The sequence below is a fragment of the Dreissena polymorpha genome, chromosome 8 (assembly GCF_020536995.1).
Source record: "Dreissena polymorpha isolate Duluth1 chromosome 8, UMN_Dpol_1.0, whole genome shotgun sequence".
Taxonomy (NCBI): Eukaryota; Metazoa; Mollusca; class Bivalvia; order Myida; family Dreissenidae; genus Dreissena; species Dreissena polymorpha.
Genome location: NC_068362.1, coordinates 83,978,635 through 84,002,448, shown reverse-complemented (window position 1 = coordinate 84,002,448; position 23,814 = coordinate 83,978,635). Strand labels below are relative to the sequence as shown.

Genomic DNA, 23,814 nt, shown 5'->3' with positions numbered 1-23,814 from the left:
CTAGCCGGCCAACATTCTAAGCTAAGGCTCAAACGGGTAAAAAAATCTTGTCGAATAGGCGGATAAAAAACAATATCCGAGAAAATTCGGATCGGGCTACATTTAATTCTGCGTTTTATGTCGCGCGCAACCTAATGGACTATTTTCAAGTTAGAAAATAGACTTCACGTGTTAATTCTTATTAGAAGAAGTGTAGTTAAATAATTAAGTACTTCTATATTTTATTCGGAATGAAAACGATGGTTATACTGATTTAGAAGACGATTTGATAAGTCCACTGCTATTACTTAATTTGTCTTCTCTTGATAAAACTGTCTCTTTCCTTCGTAAATTGGGGACCAGACCCGTTGCCGTTGTCATAATCACGGATCCGCGTGTGTGTTTTTTGAACGGTGCTTTTTGGTACCCCTTGGCACCGCACTCCAACAAATTGATACATTTAGGACATTTCGACCTCATCACATATTATTTAGAAAAAGGAGAAAAGAAGGAGTCTTGTTGACTGGATTAAAGCGATTGCCTGTCAGGATCATCTTTCTTCTGTGTGATTTCTGTAAGCTAAAATTTTACACAAAGTATAGTAATTATTATAATTTAAGTTAGATTTAGTATTTACAAACCTTGAAACCACGGTGAGTTAAAGGGGCCTTTTCAAGTTTAAGTACATTGACAAAATTGAAAAAAATCAGATTCGCAAATTTTTGTTGTATATCTCTATGTATGATATTTGTGAGGAAACAGTAATACTGAACATTTACTATGCATGCTCTAAAATATCCATTATATGAATATTTTGACGATTTAAAAACCTGAAATTATAAAGCGTTGCAGCGCGAAACGATTGAATAATTTTGAGAGTTCTGTTGATGTCGTTATATTTTTTACACTTCGAGGATTGCTTATATAAAGTATTAAATACATCACATTCTCCATGAGCATGGATGGCCGAGTTGTCTTAGCGTTAGACGTTTACTCCAGGGGTCAGTGGTTTGTGCCCATTTGAGGGTTACTTGTTTCTTTCTTTAATTTTATTCTTGTTTTACCGGAGCTTTTTAGATCCTATGTTTACATTTATCAATATAAAGCATTTAATGATACACTTCAATACATGCCAGAATCTGTGATAAAGGTCCCTAACATGTATACGTGGTATGTGGTGTATCGTAAATATGAGAGATGTTTGTGTGTGTGTAAATTGTATACATCGCATACAAAGATGATAAATAGGCATTTGAAGATGAAGATGAATAATTCAATAAATGCCAAAATATTTTAACTTGGCAAAATGACCCGTGTTAGAGTCCGCATGCCTAAGTAACAAGGTGTCGAAATAGTCGAAATAATACAATGTTTAGTTTAATGTAACCTTTATTATTTCCCTTGACACATCTTATTCCTTCAACGAATTGAAAAATGGCGTATTCTTATATTAATTGAAGATTCGTAAACAAAATTTGCAAGTTATCGCTACTGTTCCTTTCAAGTGCAAGGGTAAATGATTGTATTCTGTTATATTAACTTGATTTAAATTGAATGTGCGTGACTTTATCCCAAGATAGTCATAGCGCTGCCAAGCGAATGTTAGCAACTTTCTTATTCCTTCAAAATTGTTATTCGGATTGCAATTCATTTAACATCATGTGTTGATCTGATAAGAACCGTAGTCAATAATTTAGAAAATCGTGTATTTATCTAACAATGACAGGATCGGGTGCTCACCATAAATTTTGTATTTGAAGGCTCAAAAGAGCAATCCTTGATACTTATTGTTCTTGATAGTCCATATACACAGCCTCCAAGGGCCTTTGATAATTTTTTCTATGGCAGCTCTGGGAGTCCATAGGCGACCCATCATAAACACTATCCCAGTTCTGTGCACAGATTCCGTGCGCATCACATAAACAGATGTCATTCCTCAGGGGGTTTTCAGCACTGTCTATGCCTCCGTAAAACGGAGGCATTCCCAAAGCAAATGGACCCGTTTCCAAACCGAAATTTTAACAAAAAATCCGAATTTTCAAAAAAAAATATTTAAAGAAGTTTCTCATGACTTATGATTATTAGACTCTATATCTCAATTTTATTTTTTAAACAACATACAAAATTATTTATATAACCATAATTTATAAAGATTTGTATCCAAAATGGCCAGGAAAACCCCTGTGGTGTCAATATTTGTTGATAAAAAAATCCCAATTTTGGTCCTTTTCGTCAATACAAATTTCCCAAATTTGCCACTTTTATCGATTAAAAAATCCCAATTTGACCAGACTCCTTTTCCCAAAATGGCTGGAAAACCCCCTGTTCTTTACCCATTAAGGAAGCGATAAATAAACTTCAAAAAGTAACATTAAATTTACCCGAATGGCAGCCTACAAACATTATCCTTTGCATGCAAACTAAAAAAACACGACGATGTTTCAACACACTATTCTTGCTGACATTTTCATTTTAAAATTTGGAACAGTGTAAATATTTGATATCTGTTCGACATCGTTATTGACTTCAAATATGACAATGTGCAAAAGATTAGTGTACTGCAACCTAACCGATAGCAACACTTTAAGTCTGCAACATTGCGACAGTTTTCCAATATGGCAGAGGGAGCTTACAAAAGAATAACAAAGAAAATGAAAAGCAATTATTCCTTGCTTTAATGGTACCTCGTTGCATGAGGTTGTGCTTTAGATCACAGTGGCATACATGCCAGACGTCCCGATCTCGGCGGGACAGTCCCGCTTTTGGGCCCTTTGTCCCGGCGTCCCGATATGAGACGATTTGTCCCGACATTAGTAAAAAACGATGTAAGGTCTATAGGTTCCCAATAAAATTCGCTATTCAAGCTCTGTTTCGCTAACACTTACCACCCTATATTGCTCCCAATTAACAATCCGATTCTACTTCTCGTGTGAACCAGTGTTGTTTATGACACCTTATCAGAGATTTATCGGCTAATTATTGATTTTATCAGGCATTCACACCATGGTGGTCTTCAAGATAGTGGTCGCTTATTGCTATCGATAGTTGTATTATAATGAAATAAATGTTGAAAATGTGTTTGTTCTTGTCTTTGTTTGAAACGGTTTACAAAACAATTTTTTGTAAAATTAACTCTACGTAATTAATGAGTCTTTTACATTCAATGTTTAGTTCCAAAATAGCGGGATAATCTGAATATGTAATATACCAAAATCGCATCAAACAGTCCAATAAGTGATACCCATCCTGTCTAGTGTAATTGGGTGTAATTGTAATAAAAACAACGAGCTGCTATGCATGACAGTTTGACCCTACTCCAATTAAGCTAAAAACAACAAGGTGCTATGCATGACAGTTTGACCCTACTCCAATTAAGCCGCGACTTAAGGGCCGTATGGTTTACTGTAACCCGTACTTTCAGTGTACTGGATAGCCTCCCCTGCGTTAATGTTTGCCATTGAAAGTAATATAATGAGTATTGTTGTCGTAATGTTCCAGATTTTGTACTCTAAAAAGATGAATATTATCTTCGTTGTTTGCTATTGTCTTATTTAATAAAACTGTTATTGTTTTGTTTTAGATTTCTTGCTTCATATCAGTTGTTTTATGTCTTGAATAAAAGTATCAAGAGTTTTTGTTAGTACTATACTGACTACAGTAATGGTGGAATGAAAGATCGTTTTAGGTGTCCTGCTTTTTGGTCAAATGTCCCGACAATTTTTTATGGAATGTCCCGCTTTGGACCTAAAAAATTCTGGCATGTATGCAGTGGTGTAGTGGATGAGGTGTCCGCCTAGCAATCGGGAGTTCGTGGGTTCGCTCCCTACTTGGGGAGCATTCTCATTATCTCCTCCATAGACACCAAGTACTAGTTCTTCGCAGGAAACAGACTCGACAGTGTCCATATCTGCCTATAATAGACCCACCTGTAATAGTCAGCAATCGACTGTAGGAAGTACGAAGTAGAAGTAGACAGGTAAACGTTGATAAGTTTTTGCAGTATCAGTGTTCCTTTGCCCTTGATCAAATTTTGCTGGGCTATTACTCTTAGAAACAACCACTATAAAGAAATTGATAAAGATAAAAGTTTATTTGTTTTAATACTTTCTCATATCAATAGTATAATCCTGACTCAAACGATTTCCCAATACATCCGTTTCAACCCGGCTCTATTACTGCATACTTTCTACTTTACCAATTTCTATTAATTACCTAATAATCCTGTATATTCAATTTTGATAGCAAATTCTGGTAAATATTGACATTCAAAGTGCTCAAGAATTTCATAAACACAAACATTGCTAACTTGCTATGTTTCTAAAGTATCAAATACATTTCTGCATAAGTGACTACATTAAATATTCCCACTGAACATGTGTAAATCACCTGACGTAATATGTGCATGTTTATACAACAATCAATACACTCACGCTTTCCATGCAAATGACACGACATTGTACATCCTGCATAACTTTTGCGCCCCTTTTATTGAGACAAAGGATCAACAGGAAATAATTTAGCACTAGAATTGTTTACATCGCGTTGGATTAAAAAAATGCGATGACATTAACATTCTGGATTGGGTTTCGGATTCTAAATTGAATTATGTTCATTTGAGATTTCAACATTAACATTAGCTTTTTGTTTTGATAGTATAATGCATGAAATGCGTAATTTCAGCAACAATTTCATCCGGTTGCCATCATCAGTCTTCTAATTAACTGCCCAAGATTTCTGTGGCAATTACATGTACGTCATGAGTCGCCTGTATGATTAAACTGCTGGTATTGCATGCCTACGAGTGTTGTCGCTCATAAAGTGTGTGCTCTTATGGTCAATATTGATTATCCAATACAACGAAGCTCCGCCTTTAGTTGGTTGGGTAAAGTAATACATGTAATTGACATAGGATTGTAAATCAGCTTTCAAAATTTTTGGCGTAGTCAATATCACTGCTCTTTAGAATGGCTAATTGCAGTAACTGAAAAATACAATGATCAGAAAAGTTCAGGCCCGCAGACACTGATTTCAAAATTGAAGTGCCCCAGCTAGGGACAGTTAGAAGGCCTGTTGAAAGCACTGCACACGCTTCTCACTCCTGTTCAATTTCGAGTCCCAGAAGCATTTGAGTTTAGTTCATGGTCACTGACACCATGCAGGACAATTTTTTGCCCAATAAGAAAAGTACCAGTAGCAGCACAATGGGGAAAAAAAGAAAAAAGCGCAAAAAAAATTAAATTGGAAAAATTCATGCCATGAAGTCTTCAGATTGGAAAATTGGTGTATTTTATTTGTTGCCAAAATACTTTAACTTTGATAAATAAGTGTTGTCAAGTTGTTAATGTTATATTTTCTGCATAGGGAAATAAACTTAATGTTGCATTTAATAAAAAAAAAAAAAAAATTGAAACCTACCATTGGCATTTTATTGGACATCAATTAGGAATTTTTTTTGTCCATTCATGGGAAAGTGCCGTTTTTCCGGTACTTTATTAAGAAGAAAAAAATTGGTGGGGTCTCCCGCTGGTTCTCCAGCTTTACCCAACAACACCAGACCACACCAAAAATAAAGTAAAACAACTAGAAATAGATGGAAATTAGATGCTTTTATGCAAAATTTGTCCCAATTTTCATGTGTCTAGTATGTTAATTAGGTACAAGAGCTGGGACACACTCCAGGTCCAACGTAATGCAGCCTTAGGCGCAGATGGACCTCATAAACTTGTAAATACACACACTTGTCTGTCTACAGGTCTCTAGGATGTCACTGCACGACATGGGAGATGAGTTCAGTGCGGATCAGTTCAACATGGCTCTCAAGGTCGTACTCAAGGTCGAGATACAGTCATTGGTGAGTGACCCACCAATGAAATAAATTTGATATTGAAAGAACGAGGAGAAACTTGTTTTACCCTTATTTTCATGTCAGTCCATTAACAAGCAATACCAGGGAGCAGAATAAACGGGGTTTTCAGGGATTTACACACAGGTTCACGTTGCTTCAAGCATAATCGTGCAGTATACATGGAGTTGTAGAACAAAAACACATGCTTATTAAATGAAGTAATGCTGGTGTATTTCACATTGCCATAAGCAGCTTAAAAATCTGTCTTTTATGCTCTAGTTGAAATTGTTAAGAAAAATTGTTTGTAAAAGTTATTTGGAAAAAAAGCAGCACTGATGTGATTACCCAAAACAGTCACGTGATCCTGCACCCTGAATACCTTTAAAGCCGCCTACAGCACATTTTAATTCCAGCAAAGGTAAATAATTTCTTCACATCCATTTTAAATCCAATTAATCTCATGCAGAAAAATGTCTGAAACTTTATTTTGGCATAATCATATTCATAGTATCCCAAAAACAAAGATGAGGGATAATTTATTGCTGCCGGTTTGGTGGCAGGACAGTTAGTCTGCAAACATGTATATGGAGCCAACTTATTCACCATTTCTCAAGCAATAAAATTGAAACTACAAATATGTTATCACCATAAAGTGTAAATGAGCAAGACACTTTTCTTCCTCAGTGATAAACTTATTTCTAAGTAGTTTTTCTCTTAAATATTGCTGGCAAAGCGGTGAGAGGCTATTAATGCATGGTTGAACATTGCGGTCCAAGATAAAAAAGATTAGCATGTGAGTCTGCACAGGCTAATAAGGGACAACTCTTTCCTCTTTCTAAAGTGCATTTTCACCAAGAAGAGACTTTTCTTAACCTAATGATGTTAAAAGTGTTGTTCCTGATTAGCATGTGGGGACTGCACAGGCTAATCTAGCGCAACTCTTTATGCACAGGCATTAAGCCCTGTTTCCATTGGGCAATACTCATTAAATGTTTTAAGTAAGTGGCTGGTTATTAATTCTCAAACATGTCGAACTGTGACCCTATTTCAGCTGGATCGTCTATCGCAGACAGGCGAGGAGACAGTGCTACTGTTTGCCAGTGCGGACGATCAATGTACTGACCACCTGGCCTCATCCAGAGCCAAGAGCTTCGTGGATACTTCTGACATTGGGGCCATCAAGGACAAGTTTCTGAACTACCTCATGACAGGTTTCCTAGGTTTGTTTCATTATTATGTCAAGGGCAACAATATGATACACATAAAATGTGTGCACATTTTTCAAGATTGTTTATAGATTATGAATCATTACTTAAATTTGATTTGTTATGGCTGCTGTAATTATAATAGTTACATGTATTTTAGAACAAAATTATGTTTATTTTAGAAGTTAATATTATGCACATTTAAATGCCTTGATAAATGGTTGCACTGAGCGCATTTTTTCAAGATTTGAAATCTTACTTCAGCCAGTATTGTTATTACAAACTTTTCCTCATTTGTAAACCAAGTGTTTTGTCTTTTCAGGAACAAAACACAATATTCCTTGTCGACCAACGCCACAACAGAATGCTGTTCAAATTCACCCACCAGTCACTATGGGAACACAAAAGAATGCAGGCTCTGTAAATATGCAGATACCAGCGGGAAACATGAACATGCAGTTGAGTTGCCAGTCTGGAAAACGTCCTCTAGACCTAGTCTGTTCTCAGTCTGAGGCAGACGCGAAGAAACGAAAATTAGACAATGTTAATGTGCAAGTGCAAATGAACTCTCAGACAAAGATTTTAAACCAGAGCAGCCAAGCCAGTGTAGCTATCAAACCCCAGCCCCAAACTGCAACAGTATCTGCCGCCACTACGCCTCAAAAGCAGCAGGTGTCAACAGCAGCTGCGAACCCAAAGTTGACCCCTGCATCTCAGGCAGATACTAAACTGAAGACAACCAAGGTCATGACCTCTGGGGGGTTCACAGAAGAGCGTCTGTCTGACGCGGAGTTTAAAAAGTTCCTCCAGCAGTACAAGCCAGAAATCCCAGACAGCGTTGAGGATGACGACACAGTTTCCGGTTCCCATGTCCAGCAGCCGGGGACCGGAGTAGCAGGGCAACAGCCACAGCGTAACTTTGGAAACGTAGCAATAACTGTTTCAAAATCTGGTGCCACGTTGGATCTCAAACAGGCAGGGCCCAGATCACCACAGCCTGTTCAAAATATTGGCCAGTCAGTAAAAAAGGAGGCTGTGAAAGATACTTCTAACAGTGTGCAAAATGTAAAGACTTTTCCAAGGAAAATTTCAGACGCTTGTTCTAGTTCTGGGCATGTCCAGGCTAAAATGTCGCATGATGATAGCAGTGCAATGAAAACACCTACTAAAAATGAGCTTGCTGGCACCAACAAAATTGTTTCCAAGTAAGTTGGACATACCTGAGGCACATATGGGTACATGTTATACGGAATGAGGGATTCTGTTACAAAGTCTTAAATAATTCCCCTGATTTTTCATGCCCCCGGTAGGGTGGCATATAGCAGTTGAACTGTCCGTCAGTCAGTATGTCAGTCAGTCTGTCCACCCGTTCGAAAAAACCTTTAACATAGGCCATAACTTTTTCATTATTGAAGATAGCAACTTGATACAAATGTATTTGGCATGCATGTGTATCTCATGGAGCTGAACATTTTGAGTGGTGAAAGGGGAAGGTCAAGGTCATCCTTCAAGGTCAAATGTCAAATATATGGCGCCTGTCTGTCTGAAAACTTTAACATTGGCCATAACTTTTTCAATATTGAAGATAGCAACTTGATATTTGGCATGCATGTGTATCTCATGAAGCTGCACATTTTGAGTGGTGGAAGTTCAAGGTCAAGGTCATCCTTCAAGGTCAGGTCAATTTTTATTTTTTTTTAATCAAAGCAGCGTTCTCATGAAGCTGCACATTTTGAGTGGTGGAAGTTCAAGGTCAAGGTCATCCTTTAAGGTCAAGGTCATCCTTCAAGGTCAAAGGTAAAAAAAAAATTATATATTTTTTTTTCAAAGCGGCGTTCTCATGAAGCTGCACATTTTCAGTGGTGGAAGTTCAGGGTCAAGGTCATCCTTCAAGGTCAAAGGTAAAAAAATAATATAAAAAAATAGAAAATTTCAAAGCGGCGCAATAGGGGGCATTGTAATTCTGACGAATACATCTCTTGTTTTTCATATTTATGTTTATATTTATGCCCCTTAGAAAAAGAAGGGGTATATTGTTTTGCACATGTCGGTCAGTCGGTCGGTCTGTCCAACAGATGGTTTCCTGATGATAAATCAAGAACCCTTAGGCCTAGGATCATTAAACTTCAAAGGTACATTGCTCATGACTGGCAGATGACGCCTATTGATTTTCAGGTCACTAGGTCAAAGGTCAAGGTCACAGTGACTCGAAATAGTAAAATGGTTTCCGGATGATAACTCAAGAATGCTTAGGCCTAGGATCATGAAACTTCATAGGTACATTGATCATGACTGGCATATGACCCCTATCGATTTTCAGGTCACTAGGTCAAAAGTCAAGGTCACAGTGACTCGAAATAGTAAAATGGTTTCCAGATGATAACTCAAGAATGCTCACGCCTAGGATCATGAAACTTCATAGGTACTAGGGCTGTAACGATACATTCCAATTACTCGAATATGGCTTTGGACGAATTGTATTCGTTTTTCGCCACCTCCCGAACTGAATATTTGACGAATACAAACAACGTAGTTTTGAGTTTGAAAGTTTATGTTTAATCATCTTATCTTACCTTACTAATGAAGGTTCATACAATAAACCCCTATATTTAAATGTTTTTCCCCTTATTCTGGCGTTTTTCATCATGTCTACCCCACCTCTATGTTACGCAGTGAGATTATCAACAAAAATGGCGTTTGAATATTTACGACATTGAATTTAAAAATCTTTCGATGGTTGTTGATTGCAGTGTTTTTTTTCCTACTTTGGACGCGTCTGGTAAACGGACCCGTTCCCAATGACTTACGGAGCTTTTCCCAAAATGAACCAGGCCCGTCCCAATTTCCGAAAAAAAACAAAAAATCCCAATCAAAATAGAGTTAACAATCCCCGAAAACGCCATCGGCTTATATGGCCTTTTTAAATGAGAAAAGCGAAATTCATTTCGCCCTCATTTTAAAGTAAATCCACAAACAATACCTGTCAAGCAACCTCCCATTTAAATTCCAGCAAACACAATGTATTTCCTCACACTGGATTAAAATACATATGAGTAATCCAATCATGTCAAATCTCCGATAGTTTTCACACATTGCATCCTCTATGGAGCAAATGTATTAATGCTTTATCTGACAGTACTGCATGTTGCCGGTAATGTAGTATTAATCAATGCCTTTTGGCAATTTGCCACCTGCTGAGAGTGTTACAAGTTTACAGTTTTAACTACTAGAAATCGGCCCCAACATCAAAGACCTTTGATGTCTACCGACAGCATTGCCTGCTTGCAGACTATTTTGAGTGATCGGTTTAATTGATGTCATTTGGGAACACTGTGGTGATTGCCAAAGTTTTTTTTTTTAAGATGTGTTTTGTTGTTTCTACTGGAATATGATAATAGGGTAATAATAATGTTTTATTTAGAAGACAAAATTAACATTTAATGTATAATACCAAAAATACCCCCCCCCCCTCCAAAAAAAAATATATTTTTATTGTAGGTTGGATGGGTAGTGTATGTAAATACAATTTATATTAAGCACTTTCATGCACAATGAATGCCGTAAGAGGGTTGTTTATTGTGTTGTTTTCTTCATACTTGATTGTTGATTTTATTTACAATAAAGATAATTGAATTAGCAGGATTCATAATCATCAATGCACATTTTGTATTCAGCAATTTGAAAGGGTAAAATAATGCAACTAATAACAACGCAATCTGTGTTCCGATAGCATGTTGTTGTTTGTGCGTGACTGTGGCTAAAAGTTTATGATGCTTCCCTGTGTCATTTAAAGCTGACAAAAGTTAAATAAAGTAAATAAAATACCATATTTCAATTGGGAAGATTTCGCAACTCGTTTTTTCCCAATTTGGTGATTTCACGATCACGACGCGAAAAATTTCCAATGGCATGGGTACCAGACCCGTTCCCAATTGGGTGAAAAAAATCACTGTTTAATGTTTATCTAGGTAAATACAGGTGATTTGATGCTCAAACATACACGCAAAGGATTAGCAGATGGAATTTCTTTTTTGTTTATCTTTACGACAATCATTGTGCAACTTTTCAACTAAAAAAATGTGAAAGGGAACTGTCACTTATGTGTCAACAGTTGACTCTTAATTGTTCTACTCAAGGATTTAATTGGCACTAGTCATGTTTTCTCAAAAGTTTCAAAACTGTGTTTAAAGTTTAAGCAGTGCTAGTCAGTGTTTTGTTATTTCACAGTGTTATATTTCATATTTTCGGTATGCAATGATAATCAATTAATCAAATTGACAGATACTCATAGTTTCATACATGTACTATATAATGTCATGTCAAGTTGTCTGTATTACTTTTGTTAATTTAAATTCATATTCGCGAATAAATATTTGTATTCGCCACCCTGTATTCGTGATACGTATCGTATTCTTCACCTAGTGTATTCGTTACAGCCCTAATAGGTACATTGATCATGACTGGCAGATGACCCCTATTGATTTTCAGGTCACTAGGTCAAAGGTCAAGGTCACAGTGACTCGAAACAGTAAAATGGTTTCCGGATGATAACTCAAGAATGCTCACGCCTAGGATCATGTAACTTCATAGGTACATTGATCATGACTGGCAGATGACCCCTATTGATTTTCAGGTCACTAGGTCAAAGGTCAAGGACACAGTGACTCGAAACAGTAAAATGGTTTCCGGATGATAACTCAAGAATGCTTACGCAAAGGATCATGAAACTTCATAGGTACATTGATCATGACTGGCAGATGACCCTATTGATTCTCAGATCACTAGGTCAAAGGTCAAGGTCACAGTGACTCGAAACAGTAAAATGGTTTTCTGATGATAAATCAAGAAGAATTAGGCCTAGTTTAAGACATATTTATGCCCCCTTCGAAGAAGAGGGGGTATTTTGTTTTGCACATGTCGGTCGGTCGGTGCGTCCACCAAATGGTTTCCGGATGATAACTCAAGAACGCTTAGGCCTAGGATCATGAAACTTCATAGGTACATTGATCATGACTGGCAGATGACCCCTAGTGATTTTCAGGTCACTAGGTCAAAGGGCAAGGTCACAGTGACTCGAAGCAGTAAAATGGTTTCCGGATGATTACTCAAGAAGGCTTAAGCCTAGGATCATGAAACTATATAGGTACATTGATCATGACTGGCAGATGACCTCTATTGATTTTCAGGTCACTAGGTCATAGGTCAAGGTCACAGTGACTCAAAACAGTAAAATGGTTTCCGGATGATTACTCAAGAAGGCTTACGCCTAGGATCATAAAACTATATAGGTACATTGATCATGACTGGCAGATGACCCCTATTGATTTTCAGGTCACTAGGTCAAAGGTCAAGGTCACAGTGACTCGAAACAGTAAAATGTTTTCCGGATGATAACTCAAGAACGCTTACGCCTAGGATCATGAAACTTCATAGGTACATTGATCATGACTGGCAGATGACCCCTATTGATTTTCAGGTCACTAGGTCAAAGGTAAAGGTTACCATGACTCGAAACAGTATAATGGTTTCCAGATGATAACTCAAGAATGCTTACGCCTAGGATCATGAAACTTCATAGGGACATTGATCATGGCTGGCAGATGACCCCTATTGATTTTCAGGTCACTAGGTCAAATGTTAAGGTCACAGTGACTAGAAATAGTAAAATGGTTTCGAATGATAATTCAAGAATGCTTACGCCTAGGATCTTGAAACTTCATAGGTACATTGATTATGACTGGCAGATGACCCCTTTTGATTTTCACTAGGTCAAAATTCAAGTTCACAGTGACTCGAAGCAGTAAAATGGTTTCCGAATGATAACTCAAGAACGCTTAAGCCTGGGATCAGGAAAGTTCATAGGGACATTGGTCATGACCGACAGATGACCTCTATTGATTTTCAGGACTCTAGGTCTAAGTTCAAGGTCACAGTGACCTGAAGCCACTACAACAGACAGCCCATTTAGGGGGCATGCGTGTTTTACAAACAGCCCTTGTTTGATTAGGTTTGATTTAGAAATGATTTGTAGTTAAACATGTTTTTCATGTATGTTGTGTCCTTCAAAAGGTTTCAATGCATTTCAAAAAGTAGAAGTTCTAATAAAAAAAGTACATGTATGACTTTAATTTTTCTAAAAGCTATTTTGTTTTAAACAAATACTGCAAAATCATATTTGTCGTCATGAAATTGTGTGTTGTTTTTGTTTTAAATGATTATTTTTTTATGCATACATTTGTGGATTTCGGAATCTGTTCAAAAAAGTAATTTGCCTCGGTTAGTTGTTGTTATGAATGTGTGTGTAGCATATCTTGTGGAGAAGTAAATATTGAAGGTGGCTGCTATCTATCACATGCAAATTAACTAGTGCATAGTTCTGACAAAACACATAAATTTTAGTTTATATGTGTTAATTTGTCCACTCTTTAAATCAGCTGTTGAGCCCACATCATAATTTGTTGTCTGCAATCTGCAGGGAGTTGGCTGGTAAAAATATAACACCCATAAAAACATAATACCTACATTAGGCATAAAGGATGTTTACGATGAGAGATAATTCTTACGTATCTACACATGTACATAGAAGAAATTAACCTTATTAATGCAGCTTTACTAATTAGCGTTCTACAGGAAATGTCAGCTAAATACACAGTCTTATTCATTCTTTGTAATGAATTGCAGGGCTTTATTTCCTTCTTTAGCAAGGGCCTTATCTTGGCCCCTTCCCTCAAGAGAAAGGCCCTTTACTCAAAGAGAATTTCCTTAAAATGATGAAATGTTTCCCAATAATCAAGCTTACTTTGCGGAATAATTTCCAACTTCTCTTTTTTTTTAATCTTTTTTTTACCCCAAAATGGAAGGCCATGCCCTTTCCCTCAATCAAGAAAAAAAGCCCGGAATTGTTGATTATGAAAGAAATTTATTTACTTTATTTAATTCAGAGACATCCCACTCTATAGAATACAAAGTATATGGGAACTATAAGATTACTTATAACCAAACAATTTATGCAAAAAATAATTTTCTAGATACAATATGTAAAACTTAAAGTCATTTGTTGAGTTCGAGAATGATTGAGTTATGGTTTAGCTGCAAATATTTTTTTATATTAATAGGATACCCTTGGACGATATAGAAAACATAGACACTGAGACGCTAGTAAAATTGGCAAAAGCCAAGTCCCTTGAAAATATGTCAGAAGCTGACAGACAAATACAGGAAAAACTTGGTCAGCTGTCATCTAAACTATCTTGGGTGGTGGAGTATCCAAAGAACTCGAAAGATGGCGCCAGTGCTTCCAAACAGTCGCCGGGCAGCTCTGGCAGGATGTCAATGATCGCAGCTAATATGAGCCTCAACAAGGAAGCTTCTATGATGACAGGTATTAATAATAAAAGTTCCACAAATTACTGAGTATAGACACCATATGTTAATAATGATCAGACATTTTCTAATGAGTTTTATGTAAGAATGTAACCATTCTTTTTGATGTGCTCAATACAATTTTTACAGAAATCATTGAAGGTACAATAATTTCTGTTTGAATACGGTAGGTTATCCTTTTCCGACTTTGACCTGAGAGCACTGGCCTTCAAAATTAATTAACTTATGTCATCAGTCAGCATGTTTTTCCTTCTTTATAAAGTACATGAAAACGCCACTTTCCCAAGAAGGAAAAAACTACAAATTTACCAATGTCAAAAAAAAATCCCAATTGAAGGTTTCTAAAAAGATTTTTTTTTAATAAATAAAATGCAACATTTATAGTTTCCCTATGCAGCTCTATGGCTTGAACCAAAGTAAATATAATGTTGACAACTTGACAACATATTGTTATCAATTTTAAAGTAGGGGGGAGCAAAAAATCATATTCATCAATTTCCCTATATGAAGACTTAAAGGCGCGAATTTTCCCAATATCAGTGTTTTTCGCGCACAATATTCGCAATTTGGCTGGTACAGGTACTTTTCCCAATGGGGCAAAAAAAAATCGCTGTCATTATATAGAGGTATTTGTTTGATTTCTGTCGTTATATTATATCAAGGTACTTTTTAGCTCACCTGATTGCTCAGGTGAGCTTTTGTGACCGGTCTTTGTCAGTCGTATGTCCGTCTGTCCGTTTGTCCGTTAACATTTGCTCATAAACACTCTAGAGGCCACATTTCTTGTCCCATCTTCATGAAACATGGTCAGAAGCTTTGTCCACATGAAATCTTGGCCGAGTTCGAAACTGGGTTTTGCCGGGTCAAAAACTAGGTCACTAGGTCAAAAAAACAAACACCTTGTAAACACTGTAGAAGTCACATTTCATGCCCAATCTTCATGTAACTTTGTCAAAATGTTTGCCTTAATGATATCTTGGTTGAGATCAAAAGTGGTTCCGATCCGTTGAAAAACATGGCCGCCAGTGGGCGGGGCAGTTTTCCTTATTTGGCTATAGAGAAACCTTGTAAACACTCTAGAAGTCACAATTTTTGCCCAATCATCATGAAAGTTGGTCAAAACATTGGTTCAATTGATGTCTCGGACGAGTTCGAAAATGGTCGAGATCGGTGAAAAAACATGGCTGCCAGTGGGCGGGGCATTTTTCTCTATATGTATATTGTGGCAGTTTTCCTTATTTGGCTATAGAGAAACCTTGTAAACACTCTAGAAGTCACAATTTTTGCCCAATCATCATGAAAGTTGGTCAAAAGATTGGTTTTATTGATATCTCAGACGAGTTTGAAAATGATCGGGATCGGTGAAAAAACATGGCCGCCAGTGGGCGGGGCATTTTTCTCTATATGTACAGTATATAGTGAAAACATGTGAACACAGTAGAAGTCTCATTTTTGGCCCAATTTTCATGAAATTTGCTCAGAACATTTGTTTCCTTGATATGAGAGTTAAGTTCAAAAATGGTTCCGGTCAGTTGAATAACATGGCTGCTGGGAGGGCGGCAGTTTTCTCATTATGCCCCCCCCCCTTTCGAAGAAGAGGGGGTATATTGTTTTGCTCATGTCGGTCTGTACGTCCACCAGATGGTTTCCGGATGATAACTCAAGAGTGCTTATGCCAAGGATCATGAAACTTCATAGGTACATTGATCATGACTCGCAGATGAGCCCTATTGATTTTCAGGTCACTGGGTCAAAGGTCAAGGTCACGATACCCGAAATAGTAAAATGGTTTTTGGATGATAACTCAAGAACGCTTATGCCTAGGATCATGAAACTTCATAGATACATTGATCATGACTTGCAGATGACTCCTTTTGATTTTCAGGTCACTAGGTCAAAGGTCAAGGTCACGGTGACCCAAAGCAGTAAAATGGTTTCCCGATGATAACTCAAGAAAGCTTATGCCTAGGATCATGAAACTTCATAGGTACATTGATCATAACTCGTAAATGACCCCTATTGATTTTCAGGTCACTAGGTCAAAGGTCAAGGTCACGGTGACCTGAAATAGTAAAATGGTTTCCAGATGATTACTCAAGAACGCTTATGCCTAGGATCATGAAACTTCAAAGGTACAATGATCATGACTCGCAGATGACCCCTATTGATTTTCAGGTCACTAGCTCAAAGGTAAAGGTCACAGTGACCTGAAATACACTTCAACACCGTTATTTCGAACAACGATAATCCGAAGTCGCCGTTATTTCAAAGTATTTTTCTGGTCCTGATTTTGATTCTTGTTTGTTTAATATAAAATTTCATTGTTAATCCAAACTTCGTTAAACCGAAGAAATCGTTAATTCGAAGTGATTCTGTCGGTCCCAACACTATAATTCGCACCTAATTATCAATCTTTAATCCGAAGTCAAAACTGCAAAATACTGAGCGTAATTTCACAGCTTTGTCATGGCGCGTCAAAAGCCGATAATTACACCTTTTTCGTCTGCCGGAACGCCGTTGTTCAGAGAGACATCATGTATTATTAAAAAAAGGTTAATTCATTTCCGAAAATGTATGCATATGAATGTATGTCTGATAATTTGTGCTATTCGTTTTATTTTATATTTGTTCTGTAATTAGAGAAAAAAAAAACGAGAAAAAGAATCGTTTTATTCCCCCGTTTGTTACGAGTAGAAATATATTGCTATCTGACTAGTTTACGTTTTTAAGTAAGCGTGTAACCGAACCATGCGTATTCCACAAAGTTTTATTTTTAAGGAATCAAAGAAGTCTTCTGTCAAATGTTTATTTCGAATTATCGTTAATCCAAAGTTTTTTTTAACGGTCCCGACGACTTCGAAATAACGGTGTTGAAGTGTAGTAAAAATGGTTTCTGGATAACTCAAGAACGCTTATGCCTAGGATCATGAAACTTCATAGGTACATTGATCATGACTCGCAGATGAAATAATGATGAAACTTGACCAGGATGTTTGTCTGGACAATATCTAGGTCAAGTTTTACATTTGGTAAAGATTGAATGAACCAACTCCTCTCAGGTGAGCGAACAAGGGCCATCTTGGCCCTCTTGTTTTTATTCCAGCTGGAGGAGAGGTGAGTTTACCAGAAGAGTATAATGCCTTTGAAGATGAGGATGAAGAGGATGAGGAGGAATATGATGAGGATGAGGAATTCAATGAGGAGGGTCTGGATGAAGAAGACAGGGAAGCATTGAGGAAGATCCGAGAGGAACAAAAGAGACGTGGCTTGACTGCAATGAACATAGGGGGTAACATGAGGGGTCCTCACTTCAACATGAACGATCCTCGAATGGAGGGTTTTCATATAGAACAGGACCAGGACTACGAAGAGGGGGAGTATGAGTATGAGGAGTTTGGTGAGGGAGAGGAGGGGACTTTTGCTGAGGGGGAGGGGGGTCAGGGGCATTTTGCTCACGGTTATGTGGACTCGTCACCTCATAAAGATATGTTTCTCAGGATGGGATTGTCGATGGCAAAGTGTTTGATATGTAATAAAATTGTGCGGAACTCTGATATGAAACAGCACAATGAGATGCATGAACAAGAAATTGAGGAGGAAGAGGAGGGGGAGGGTGAGGGTGAATATGATGAGGAGGAGGAGGAAGAGGAGGAAAATGGGGCGGGGAAGGGGGAGTTTGACAATCATGAAGCAGGGCATTACGACCCGGGACAAGGCAAGTATTCAGGGCAAGGGGATTATGAGGGGGAGGGGGATATGGAGGAAGGGGAAGAGAAGGGTGATTACCCTGAGATGGCTTACACAGAAGAAGGCATGGAACAGGAGTACTCAGATCATCCGGAACAGCCGGACAATCAGTTTACCGCGGAGCACGTGTTTACGGCTGAGAAATTGGACACGGACATTCTTGTGGCGGAGAAGATTAACTCTGTGAAAGAGAAAGAACCGAAAGTGGAGTGCACGATGTGTAGTAAGAAATTAGCAAATGCGCGGAATTTGAAAAAACACATGGAGAAAATACATGGTCAATAGCGCACATGTTTTCTGATCAAGAGTTGGTTACGCAAATATCTCTGGGCAGTACTGCATTAGAGTCTATAAGAAACAGTGTGCGTGGCGACAATTACATGGACAGTAGTGCACATGCACAGGATTAGTGTTGGTCATCAGAAAAGATGCATGATCAAAGGAAAGAGTTGGTGATACAAATAGACTTACAGTATCCAGAGTGCACAGGAAAGGTATTGTGATAAAGAGAAATGGAGAGATGTGCATATGCATACGAAAAGATGCAGTTCATGAAGAAATTTCTTGGAATCTTCGTGACTGGTAGGCGCGAGTGTGGTTTGCACTGATTTTGATTATGTCTTTACAGGTTCCATATACATGTTATCATAAATATGGCGGCATTAGTACTTTTCTGTACCTGGAGAAACATTACATGATGATCAGGGGAGGTATTTGGGTTCACCTTGTAGTGTATTGGTGGTATTTAATCAGAGGAACTGATGAAAGGTTAAAAGACTTTGTGCATGCATTTTTTTTTTAATTTACTTTTAATTGTAAACAAAATAATGTTCATAGATTATACACGTCTTCAGTCTTTACAGTGCTGTATAAGAGCCAGACTCTTTTTAAAAAATAGTATAATTGTTACACATGGGGTGTGATTTTTGCTGCAGATTTCTAATGATACATGTATGATTGATGCAGGGACCATTTCTGAGATTCTTGTCAATGTGTAGAAAAATGTGGATGAAGAGGAAGAGTACAATTGATTCTGCGCCATAGGTCATAAACAAACCGAAAAGTCCTATTTTAAACCTATTTAAAAACTTTCAAAGGATTATACCTGCAGCACTATTTGTGAAAAGAGGTTTATGGTGACCTTGTAATGCACAGCAAGCTGGCAAAACTCAGTGGATAGAGTTTGTCTCCCCTCATGCTACTCAATCACACCCTTGTTTCTCAGTTTTCTACACAATACAAAGTGCTAAACGTTTTATATACCTTGAAATGAATTTAAGCATGCTTGATGATTGGTTTTGTTTCTTTGAAAACTGGCAGCTATTGATCATGTTAAATTTAGATCAGTTTTTCATCATTTAAATATTATGTTATTGTTAACATAATATTATTTTCCCTCAAGTTTAATGTTTCTGTACAAAAAATATGCATGAATTTTATGTCAGTCATAATTTTCCAGTACAAGTTTATTATCATTAATAATGATAATATTCATTAATTCAGAGGGCTGGAACAGTATTACCTATATATAAGCCGCACTCAAGCAAACCGGGCTTATTGCATGTGCAAAAAGTTTCGCGCCATATTAGCCTTTGCTTAGGCTCTGCACAGGATTACAGCGGACAACATATCAGCTTTTAAAAACAATTTCATATAAAGGAAGTCTCTGCTAAACGAAAATCAAGTCTAAGCTCAAAGTGTTGTCCCTGATTAGCCAGTGTGCACTTCATAGGCTTTTCAGGGACAATACTGTGTGAACATGCACTTAGCCTGTTTTTTCCAGAGGCTGATATATAAAAGTTAAAAAAAACGCAATATTTTCTATTTTCTTCCTTTCTATATATCTTGTTAAATTGAGAAGTTGTTCTCTTCAGTCCTTTCCACATTTTTTATGGTAAATTTCTTGTATTGTTTAATTTTATTATTCACTTCATTCTTTTGTACAAATTTGTAAAGCTTTCATATTCGTTGTATACATCTTGTACATATGCTATTGTCAATGAAACTTGTGCTGAATAATGTTATTAGAAGGTAGAAAACTGATGTTGTTTTGTTGTTGTCAAATACTCTAAACAACACACCTAATGTTCCTGATTAAATTGTAAGATTTTTTTTATTATCTTGAATTTCTACTTGAAATTTCAGCTTTGATTACTTTATTTGTGTTATTCATAGTTGCATTTATAGCAAAACTTTGAAAAAATACTATAGGATTTCATGTTTTATGCAGAGATTTAAATAAATAAGTCCATAATTTTAATTTGGTTCACCAAACTTTTTAGTTGAGTAAAAGGGCATTTTTCAGTTTCAGTAAGAATTTGGTATTTTTTTCGTACATTTGTTAATTGTGTCAAATACCATCTTAATTATTTATCAATACTGACTACGACTGAGCACTATTTAACATCAGGAAATTGAAGGTTACTTATTTTATTGGGTTGCCCACAATATCTTTATTTGACCTTCCTGCATTTGTGTGATTTGCTTGTGTCAGTCGGTATGCACATGGTTAAAATTAGCTGAACATTTGAGGCATGTATTATTAAATTCGTTTGAAAGGCATACAAGATAAAGATCGGATAGGAAACAGATCAAGTTTTGGTTGTTTAACCTTTTTAGTTTGACCTTAGTCCAATCTGAGTAGCTGATGCTGCTGTATGATAATACATCATATGAATGTTAACATTTGAACACAGTTCAGAAACCTTTTCAAAGGGTAAATGGAATAGAGGAGAATAAAAAAAAAACTTCCAAAAATGTATGACAGATGAGTGATAATCAAGATGGGCATGTTGAACTCAGGTGAGCCATACATTGACATATGAATGATAATCAAACATTAAGATGGGCATGTGCTCAGGTGAGCCATACATTGACAGATGAGTGATAATCAAACATCAAGATGGGCATGTTGTGTTCAGGTGAGTCATACATTGACAGATGAGTGATAATCAAACATCAAGATGGGCATGTTGTGCTCAGGTGAGCTAAACATTGACAGATGAGTGATAATCAAACATCAAGATGCGTGTTGTGCTCAGGTGAGCCATGCCTTGACAGATGAGTGATAATCAAACATAAAGATGAGCATGTTGTGCTCAGGTGATCCATACATTGGCAGATGGTTGATAATCAACCATCATGATGGGCATGTTAGGCTCAGGTGATCCATACATTGACAGATGTGTTATAATCAAACATCAAGATGAGCATGTTGTGCTCAGGTGAGCCATACATTGACAGATGAATGATGATTAAACATCAATATGGGCATATTGTGCTCAGGTGAGCCATACATTGACAGATGAATGATAATCAAACATTAAGATGGGCATGTGCTCAGGTGAGCCATACATTGACAGATGAATGATAATCAAACATCAAGATGCATGTTGTGCTCAGGTGAGCCATACATTGACAGATGAATGATAATCAAACATCAAGATGGGCATGTTGTGCTCAGGTGAGCCATACATTGACAGATGAATGATAATCAAACATCAAGATGAGCATGTTGTGCTCAGGTGAGCCATACATTGACAGATGAATGATAATCAAACATCAAGATGCATGTTGTGCTCAGGTGAACAATACATTGACAGATGAATGATAATCAAACATCAAGATGCATGTTGTGCTCAGGTGAGCCATACATTGACAGATGAATGATAATCAAACATCAAGATGCATGTTGTGCTCAGGTGAGCCATACATTTACAGATGAATGATAATCAAACATCAAGATGGGCATGTTTGCTCAGGTGAGCCATACATTTACAGATGAATGATAATCCAACATCAAGATGGGCATGTTTGCTCAGGTGAGCTAAACATTGACAGATGGATGATTATCAAACATGAAGATGGGCGTGTTGTGCTCAGGTGAGCCATACATTTACAGATGAATGATACAATAACAGTCTGGAAAGCTATATCCTAACGCTTAAGTGTAACTTGGTTTTTCACAGTACACACTTTCCACTGGGTGACGTTTGCAGTAAGTTTTTGGCATGAAAATAATAGCAAGAAAGGCATTGATGTAAGAAACTTTATTACCAAAATATAGTATGAGCAATATTCATTGATCTATTTTATACAAAAGATAATACTGACATCAATAATGTAACAAAACTAGAGTATAAATAAAAGGGAAAAGAAATAAACAAAAAACAAAAATATATAATGCCATGCATTTTTATCTCATAACAATAAATGTACAATAAGTTTAACAACACAATAAATTGAGCACAAGAGCATTTACCACTGGATAGGAACTTTTAATAAATAAATAATTTCATCGCAGATAACGAGATCCTCTGTTGCTGTTTATGTGCTCTCTGTGCAATGAAAAGCAAAATGAGTCGTGTTCTGAGAAAACTGGGCATAATGCATGTGCGTAAAGTGTCGTCCCAGATTAGCTTATCAGGGACGACACTTTCCGCTTTATGACATTTTTCGTTAAAATGAAGTATCTTCTTATCAAAAATCCAATTTAGGCGGAAAGTGTCGTCCCTGATTAGCCTGTGTGGACTGCAAAGGCTAATCTGGGACCACACGTTACGCAAATGCATTATGCCCAGTTTTCTCAGAATGCGACTCGTGTTTGACTGCTGAATATGCCAAGGCATCAACTAAACAATGTGAATGAATATTTAAAATGTCCAAAAAATACAAATAAGTTTGAATTTATACTATGTTATTTTAATTTTATTTCATTATTTTAAATGATATTCGTTTGGTTTGTTCTCATACACCTATAAATATTTTGTCAGCATTTTGTGTGTGCGCAAACTGGTAAGCACAATTCTGTGCCATGCTTACATGAATAAACTTACTTGTGAAATCAATAGGTGCAAAATAACAAGTGTTAGGAACTAGAGGTTAAAAAATAAACTGTGAACTTGCATAATAGTGCTTCCAAATATAAATTGATAAATAAGAATAAAACCCAAGATAAGGCCCGATGATTGGTTTCAAAATAGTGATAATAAAAGAAGGAATAAGAATTTAACAAATTTAACAATATATTAAGAAGGAAAAAATTGGGACCAAAAGAAAACTTAGAAAAGAAAACTTAGAAGTTATGAGAAAATCGTATAACCAGTAATCAAAATAACAGCGATCTACTATACATGTATATGAAGCTTCAAAATAAAAATTGTATGAAACATTAAATAAAGAAAATAGTTAATAACATTTATAAAATACTCTGGCATTGCATGTGCATTTATTCAAAATGCATGTTCAATGATCATTACGTAACATCATTTGCATTGTACATTTCTGAGTATAAAAGCCACATAAATACTCAATATCAACGACAATATATTCCATGTGAATTGCCAGCGACAATATCCGAACATTTACAAGTGAATGCAAGATTGGCTTCGGGCAGCTCATTAGAACTACATCATGCTTCCGACGCTGCATGAAACGAATCTCGCATTTGCTTGTAAATGTTCAGATATTGTCACGGGAAATTCTCATGGAATATATTGTGACACAAAAACTAAAAAGGACCATTTTGTATCTCGTTAAATCTATGTTACCATACCACATCTATCATTGAAATTTTGGCTATTGCTATAAGGAACACTTTTTCTATGGGTTAATTTTATGAAAAAAAATATTTTACCAAATGTTTGTTGCTTTTTA

At 36.7% G+C, this 23,814-nt stretch overlaps 1 protein-coding gene across 1 annotated transcript; it reads left to right on the top strand.

Annotated features, from left to right (window-relative positions):
• The first annotated feature begins 1,375 nt into the window (after window positions 1-1,375).
• Window positions 1,376-20,748, top strand: LOC127842575 (uncharacterized). The gene is made up of 6 exons (XM_052372139.1): window positions 1,376-1,491; window positions 5,732-5,830; window positions 6,876-7,044; window positions 7,352-8,234; window positions 14,145-14,410; window positions 17,516-20,748. The coding sequence occupies exons 2-6, from the start codon at window positions 5,741-5,743 to the stop codon at window positions 18,442-18,444; spliced, it is 2,337 nt and encodes a 778-aa protein (XP_052228099.1). The 5' UTR covers window positions 1,376-1,491; window positions 5,732-5,740; the 3' UTR covers window positions 18,445-20,748.
• The last annotated feature ends 3,066 nt before the right edge of the window (window positions 20,749-23,814 follow it).

Bases quoted from the DNA above. Each gene is read 5' to 3' on its own strand.
- LOC127842575 (XM_052372139.1), top strand. From the start codon at position 5,741: ATGTCACTGCACGACATGGGAGATGAGTTCAGTGCGGATCAGTTCAAC. The intron at 7,045-7,351 runs GTTTGTTTCATT...TTGTCTTTTCAG, and splicing joins CCTCATGACAGGTTTCCTAG to GAACAAAACACAATATTCCT. The intron at 8,235-14,144 runs GTAAGTTGGACA...TTATATTAATAG, and splicing joins ACCAACAAAATTGTTTCCAA to GATACCCTTGGACGATATAG.